Source organism: Astyanax mexicanus, chromosome 1 (assembly GCF_023375975.1).
Source record: "Astyanax mexicanus isolate ESR-SI-001 chromosome 1, AstMex3_surface, whole genome shotgun sequence".
NCBI lineage: Eukaryota > Metazoa > Chordata > Actinopteri > Characiformes > Acestrorhamphidae > Astyanax > Astyanax mexicanus.
In genome coordinates, this window is record NC_064408.1 from 42,120,417 (window position 1) to 42,128,556 (window position 8,140).

At 36.8% G+C, this 8,140-nt stretch overlaps 1 protein-coding gene across 1 annotated transcript; it reads right to left on the bottom strand.

Annotated features, from left to right (window-relative positions):
- Positions 1–213: 213 nt before the first annotated feature.
- Positions 214–7,626, bottom strand: mrpl19 (mitochondrial ribosomal protein L19). The gene is made up of 6 exons (XM_007260470.4): positions 7,509–7,626; positions 4,763–4,877; positions 3,824–3,942; positions 2,605–2,739; positions 1,908–2,089; positions 214–700 (listed from the first exon to the last, which is right to left on the bottom strand). The coding sequence occupies exons 1-6, from the start codon at positions 7,585–7,587 to the stop codon at positions 479–481; spliced, it is 852 nt and encodes a 283-aa protein (XP_007260532.2). The 5' UTR covers positions 7,588–7,626; the 3' UTR covers positions 214–478.
- Between the last annotated feature and the right edge of the window lie 514 nt (positions 7,627–8,140).

The following is an 8,140-nucleotide window of genomic DNA, read 5'->3' on the forward strand; positions in this document are numbered from 1 at the left end:
TTTACACACGCAAAATGTTAAAACACGCTGCTTAATTTTTTTCCACCAGGTATTTTTGCGCCCCCGACTTTTGATATTGATGTGACGCCATATTTTACATTAGCTACATTAGCATAGTTTTCTCTCAGGCAAATGTATACAAGCCATCAATACCTAAAGAAACAGTAACCTGACATGAGAATTATACACTGAAAAAACACAAACACACAAATGTCTTACAAACTGATGCAAATTTATTTTTACATTTTTATGAGGGTCCATTTTATCACTCTTTCCAATACAGTGGTTCAGAAACCTGTTGTAATATATTAATGGCCTGGCCAGAAGACACAGAAAAACAGGCAAAGGATATTATATTAGATAATACCCAACCCTGGCTAAATTGAAACATGTGTTTAAACTGTTACAGGGCTAGAAAAAACTCTACTGCTCTGAACCCAAGGTCCACCAGTTCTTGTCTTTTACTGTTGTAGGCTGTTTACTTTCTAAGCTCAGCCTGGACCTCCTGGTAAATCTTCTCCTCCAATGCGGACGTATCATACTCTTTCAGCATGTCATACTCCTGCCACGGCTGTGCCCACTTCTGAGCATGCTCCATCTGCTCAGGGGTCACATAGAGGTCGAACCTTATCCCTTTGATGTTAAACTTCGGTCGATCCCAGCGTTTAGACCAAGGACGGGGTTTCATCTTGACCTTTAGCTGCAGAGAGAGAGAGAGAGAGAGAAAGAGAGACCTTTATTCTTTAAATTGGTCACTTCATGGGAGAAGGGGAATTTCTTTTATTAGTAATTTTTTTTATATAACATTTCTACTGGTCAACTGACAAGTCAGATTCACATTATGCCTAAAAATAAAAACAGCAAAACAGTGGAACAGGCCTTTAATAATTATTTTTGTTGGAATGATATCGTTGCTGTCCAATGAAAAACAAGTATCTCCATTTTTGTCAATTTTTAGTTTACTACATAATTTGAACACACAAACTGTCCCTTACACTTTCTTAAAGACACTTGAGATACTTGGAGATACTTGTTTTTCATTGAACAGCTACCATATACTGCCCCAAAAATAAATCTGTTAAATAATATTGCAGTTTTTTCTTTTCACTGATTATGCAATTATGCAGTTACACCCGTAAGTACAATGAACATGTAACAAATACAGCTGAAAAAAATGTACAACATTTTAAATGAATTTAAATCCTAAATAAAAACAACAAATAACATAAAACTACTTGCTGGTTATTTATTTTAATATGATTTTCATAATTGATAAGCAGTTTTAAATGATAAAATGGCAACAACTGCAATCAAGCATTGGAAGTAAGTCTTTTACATCTCTGTGGAGGAATTTTGGGCCACTCTTCTTTGCAGAATTGTTTCAATTCAGCCACATTGGAGGGGTTTCGAGCATAAACATCAATGAAATTAATAACTTTTGAACATTTGTAACATTTTCCAGACTGATAGACTGATAGATCAATGACTATTTTCCCATCTGTTTTTGAATTTCTTCAGATCACAGCATCATTTTTTGCTTTGTGAGCTCTTATATCAGGCAGGTTCTATTTAAGTGATTTCTTGATTCTACATGTCTGGTAGTAATCAGGCCTGGTTGTGGTTAGCAGAGAAACTGAACTCAGCTTTCCAAAAAGTGTGATTAATCACAGTTAATTTATGGGGGTTAAACACTTTCACAAAGGGCTAGATCAGTTTAGATAGATTAGATTTATCTCCCTTAATAAATAAAATCATCATTTAAAACTGTATATTTGTCTGAAATTAAAATGTGAAAAAAGAAAAATGTAAGTATAATAATAAAATAATAATAATAATAAAAATAAAAAAAATCTGTAAGGGGGCAAATATTTTTTCATGCCACTGTTCAATAGCAGCTCAGAACTTACAGGATTGACGGGGACGTCCTGGTTAGGGGAAATGTGGACAGGTTTCATTTCAAAATCAAAAGTGCTGTAATCTGGCAGCGCGTCTCTCAGGTACATCAGATTATCATCCAGCCTCTTCTCCAGTTTCAGCACCTCGATGGACCTTATCCGCGGACTGTACAACTCATAACAGATCTCCACTCCTGCAGCACACATTTATGACAAACACTGAGCAAAATGTGGGGCAAATACAAAGCTGTAGCAAAGACAGGCATTACATTCAGCCAGTAAGAGAAGAGAGTGGAAAAGCCTGTAGCTCTAATCAAGCAGTGTGTGAATAAAAACAGCTGTAAAGCAATACAACAAATAAACCCTCATGCTAACTGCTAACTGTAGTCCATCATAAAAGTATATGTATTGCTTATGCAATATGCACTGAAGAGACCCAAATTTAGCCAATAAAGAAAATAATTAGTTAATCAATTAGCATGGCGCTAAGTGCAATTAGGGTAAATGGAAACTGTATAAATTGTAGAAACAGTAGTAATTATTATTTGGTCTCCCAAGTCATAAACAAACATTTTTCCCTTTAATAATTCCCAGGGACATTCATTTGGAACTTAGTCATGGGATTAATATTCTAATAACAAATTACTGAACAATCAAAGTATTGTGGAAGTCCTCAGAATAACCACTTGACTGTGCAGTGTGAACTCACCCTGGCCATCAACTACGTTTCGAAGGATGAAGGTGGCACCCAGACCTTTCCCAGAGCGCTGGATGCAGATTCCTACAAAGCGATTTGTCTTGCCAGCTGCGTGAGGGTCCGACATGGTAACCGACAAAATACTGCCTGCAGACAGAAACAAAAGAAACCATCAGCAGCAGACTCCACCCACATACCCCACAAGAAACTAGTAAAGCTGATTTAAATGCCAGATTGTCTGGCTCTCTACCTCACTAAGGTAAAAAAATATATTGTATAACAATATTTAAAGACATTTTCACTGTACACAAAATTTATCATCATATTTTAACATAAAAATGCATTAGTAGAGGCAGATAAAAAAAAAAACACAGTGATTTTTATTCAAAATATGCTGCACTTCATTCAGGTAAACAGGACAAATTACACTGTAAGTAATCAAATGCGCAGTGTGTTTTTTTTTGTTCAGCACTGACAAAATCCACAGTAAATTAAATTAAACAATAAGACATGTATTACTATACGAAAAAAGTAGTCTTAAGCCTTATACGGACAGGATTAGTTTCTCAGGGGGTCCTGAGGTCATTTTTTTTAAAGGGGGGGGGGGGGGGGTCTTCTGTGATTTTATTACTGTCTGGAATGAACATGTATGTGTTTTTCTCAGACACCCTCTGAGAATATTACAGGCTGAATTACCTACTGTTTTTGGCTGAACTTACAATTAATTAAGTTTTGTCCACTCCCACCCACCGTAGTTACACGTTGGGCACGAATTTCCACGGAGATCCACGTAAACACAACAGCCAGTAGAAATGGAGGAGCTACTGAACCAATTCTTTAGTGTAGGAAATACAAATTCATCTTCAGGGAGCTGGGAAAACAATATCAGGAGGAGAATAAAACTAAAATCAGCCTTAAATAAGAAAAAGTGTCTCGTCTCTGCTCTAGTGTCTTTTAGAGCTCTAAGACGCTGCCATCGTGCTCCATGTGCAAAACATTATATCACATGATAACGTAATGTCGTTTGACTGAGAAACCTAAAAAAACTCATTGGTCCTCCTGTTTTTTCAATGGCAGTCTGGATGTAAGAGTTTTATCACTGAGTAGAAGTGTGAAATATTTTTCACAGACGTCCCCCCTGAGAAACTAATCCCATCCGGAAAGAGCTATATTACCCAAATGTACTTAAAAAACTGGATAAAAGGGCTAAATAAATGAAAATCTTCCTTACCTACATAGAACTCAGGAATGTTGAGGACTTTGCATCTTCGTATCATGTCTTTGCGCTCTATGGCGAATTTAATAGGATTTGTGCGCTGGCGAGGAGGAATGAACTCTGGACTGAGAAACCTGTTACAGACAGAGCCACAAAATATACGTTTAATCTTAACACGACAATCCTCTCTTTTTTTATATATATAAAACAACCAGGACTGCTTCTGATTAATTTACCTTCCATTCTACTACTACCAACCCAATACTCGCACCCCCATTTATCACTAATTCATACCCACTCATACTAATCAATGATCATCCTGATCCCATGTCTACACATAGGCATACATTTCCATGCACAACAGATTATTTTTGAACCTTCTCATCACTGTGCATACCTACAACCATTGGTTCATATAGGACCATACTATATGTCAAACTAACATATCCTGTGTCTCGGCACCAATCGATATTGATTGACAGACTGATGAGTGTTTCTGAAGCTAGAACCAATCACCACCAATTTATACCCACACATTCTCTAAAAGTCAATTGCAACCTGCAAGAAGTGTATGGGTTGCCAAATACAAATATACTGCTTTTTTCACAATTATTGCTGCTTTAAGGCATTTTTTATTCCAGGGAAAAGTGCTTTTGAGAATGTTGGCATTTAGATTATGTAATTAATATTTTCCTTTAAAGAGGCACTAAACCCTAAACCATATTTTTTTTTTCATTAATAGCTAAAATGAGTTCCTTTGACGTAATGAAACATACCAGACCTGCTTAAAATTTTATAAACCTTTCTTAAACTTTAAAACGCTGTTATTGTGGTCATTTCAGCATTTGCAAGTTTCAGGCTGCAAAGTTTTAGTTTTGTTTTCCATCAGTGTTATGGTACTACTGGTATACTACTGGTACACAAGTAAACCTGTACTGCTGGAGAGTAACTTACTTTCGCAGTGATGCCTGGGACTGTGATTTGATGACAGGTTTTGTCGGAGGAACGAATTTGGGCGGCTGACCGCCAGAGCTTGCAGCATGCCGAGCCAGTGATGTTGAAAACAACCCTGGAGAAAAGAGTAAATAGTAAATTATTAGAGTTGTTTTAATCTAGAGGTGCACTGCCAGCTGATTATCACACAAAGATTTCTTAAATGTAAAAATTTTAACAAAATCCACCAGGATGAGCATTACAGAAAAACATGATCCCAAAATATACAATAAAAGGAATAAAATGAACTCATCTTAGTTTAGTAGACAAAACATCTATTAGACTATTATTTAGTTTAATTATTTTTACAAAAATAAAATAAAGCTTAAAAGGCTTTTTTCTTCCTACTTTACTATACATTTTTTAATAGTATAGTTTAATACTTTTACTCTAATACATTTTTTATATGCTGAATCTTTACTTGTTACAATTATAAAATGTTACACATCATTTATATATATTTAAGGACAACAAAATTGAAATCTTTAGTACTTCTTCTTAAGTATGATGCTTAAGGAACATTTCAACTTCTCCTCGTCACTTTTTGATAACTTACACTTTTAATCAAGTCTTAGTCAATAGTACTTTATAAATGTCTGCTTAAAACACATTAGGTCTGAACAGACGTATAAACATAAATAAAAAAGCATTTCAGCTTGCTTCTCTAACATACTGAGAAAGTACTGAATGAATATTTGCGGAAACAGTTTGTTTAAGTGCACAAGGAGCCCAAAAACATCTTGACCAGAGACTGTAAAAAAGATGGCCGCTGTGTCGCAGTTCCCATTCATTCAGTGAAAATGAAGTCAAAATCTTCCGCCATGTTGGTGATCCTGAAACCCGAGTCTGAGCAGTAGAGACCAGAGGAGGGAGAGAGACTGTGGAGAGACAGCCTACTCATTTAAATAACTCCGCCCCTGAGGGCTGCCTCCACAGAGCTCACACAGACTATGGTCCCCCCCAGCTAGGTGTAACCCAGCCCTTTTACAATAACCACACCTTTTGATTAGAGCTGAATAACGTTTTAAAAAACGAATTCTGTGCGGGGATAAAAATTTGACAATATAAGCAGAGGTTACACTAGCTGTTGCATTTAAATAAAGGAGGGAGAATTACAGTATATTAGAAAAAAACATGATTAAAAGTTGTCTGTTTTGCCATTGAAACCTATGGGAATGGGTGGAGTTACACAGCTTTCTGAAACCGAACAGCAGGGGGCGCCCGACCTGTGGTGGCTTCACTTTCGAGAGACGATGCTCTGTCCAGCTATACACAGTCTATGATCCTGACAGTCAAGATCACAGAAAAGACCTGCTAACAGAAAAAGAGTAATGCTGACCTTAAATCACAACGATTTTCGGAAACATATTTCCAGTGTCATAAAATTAAGAGTCTTGCTGGAGTCGAGTTGCGGTCGCGTCATCTCGATTGTTTAGATTGTTTAAGGGGGTTAGGACTGAAAGTTTTCGTCATTCGTGATTGCATCCTGGCGTTCAGATAAAATCAACCGTGTTTAATATTATCGCAGGTCTTAAGATGTGGCTCACGCAAATAGTGACGTAAACAAAGTCAACAACCAATAGGTAAGCTACGGGAAGCCGCAAGGCAAGAATATTTTATGTGAGTGTTTAAACACGATTTGAAAAAGGATATTTTGCAGTTAATAGGTATTATATTGTTCTTACTTTATTATGTACCGTATGTTAAACACAGGTAGCACTTTAAAGTCATTTTGCACTACTTTGTCTTATTGTGCAGTATAACTTTTGATACAAACAAGTTTAATAAATACACATTTTGTAAGAATGATGTTCTTTATTGCATTAATTCTGTCTAAAATTGTATCTATGTAGCAAAAATTCCTATTAACAAACATCAAGAACTAACTGTGTGGCAGAAAAATAAATGGGGACAAAAGTTGATAAATTCCATCAGAAGCATAATGAAAAATAATCTCAGAAAGATTTTAGTTGCAGACTTGCAGTTAGTGATGCCCAGTCTTTGCAAAATCTTAGCCTGTAAGTAAAAAGTCTGTGACAAGTCTTTAGATGTGAGAGGGAGTCAAACTTTAGTCTATTTAAAGTCTTTTTAGAGTCTTTTCAAAGTCGTGTAGTGTGTAGACAGCATAAACCACAAATAAGGTCTGGATAGATATATAAACACAAATAAAAACATTTCAGCTAGCTTCTCTATAACATACTTGAGTGTGTGAATTAGCATTGTTGAATTAGTGTGTGAATTAGAAGTGTTGAATTAGCATTTGAGGAAACAGTTTGTGTGAGAGCATTCAGAGACCAAAATCATCCTGACATTCCAGTTCATAGAAAAGACCTGCTAATAGAAAGAGAGTAAGGTCACCATGTCCAGTGCCAGGTGTGAGCTAGTACTACTCTGTGGAGCAGTGGAGCTCTACAGTGTTCACTACAGTGATGGAGCTCCATCCAATAATACCCAATCAAATCCTCACAACTGTGTTCCAACATCTAGTGCACAGACTTCCTATTAGAGCAAAAGCTGTCACTGCTCTTATGTTACTGCTTAATAGCTAATAGTGCCCTTAATTTCAGGATAAACACTGGGACACACATGGACTGGTGTTTAGATAACAGTGGATAGAACCAGCTGGATCACACAGCCTCCTGCTGCTGCTCCACACACTATAGTGAATTAGCCCCTGCTATAAAATAATCAATAAATAGTTACTCACGCTCATCCTGGTGCTGTAGATTTCTCAGTATCCGCACTGAGCTCAGCACCCCTCCTGCTCTCCTTGAGCACGCCGCCATGTTCAATGCTGAACTAGAGGGCGGAGGACGGAAGCCACAGAGGGACAAACCACACGAGAAACAGGTCTGCTTTTACAATTCGAAAAATTATCGGAAAATATTACTAAAAACTAAAATGCAGACAATAATGATAATATTAATAAAAAATAAACAATACATATGAAGTACTATGTCGCGTAAAATTCATAGCAGTGCTCAGTAATGCAACAGTTCAAGAGCGAATAAAAAATGTGTCATGCAATAAACTACACTGACCACATGATGTCGCAAGCGCTCAAAGGAAAAACATGTGCAGGTTCTCATTCCTCGTTCAGGACCGTGTTTATAAACGCTCCTCCTGCAGGCTCACTGTCCTGCATGTTGTAGTGCTATTATCTGCTTTTATACAACTATTTTGACCCAATAAAGACCAGTTAATGACCTGGACTTGGGGTGTAGTGAAACAAGAGAACGAGTAGGATTTTTTTTTCTGAATATATAATACTCATGCATTTCCACAAAATTAATTTTGTAATCTGTACCCGGGCCATTCCACTGAAAGGGTGTCATTTGC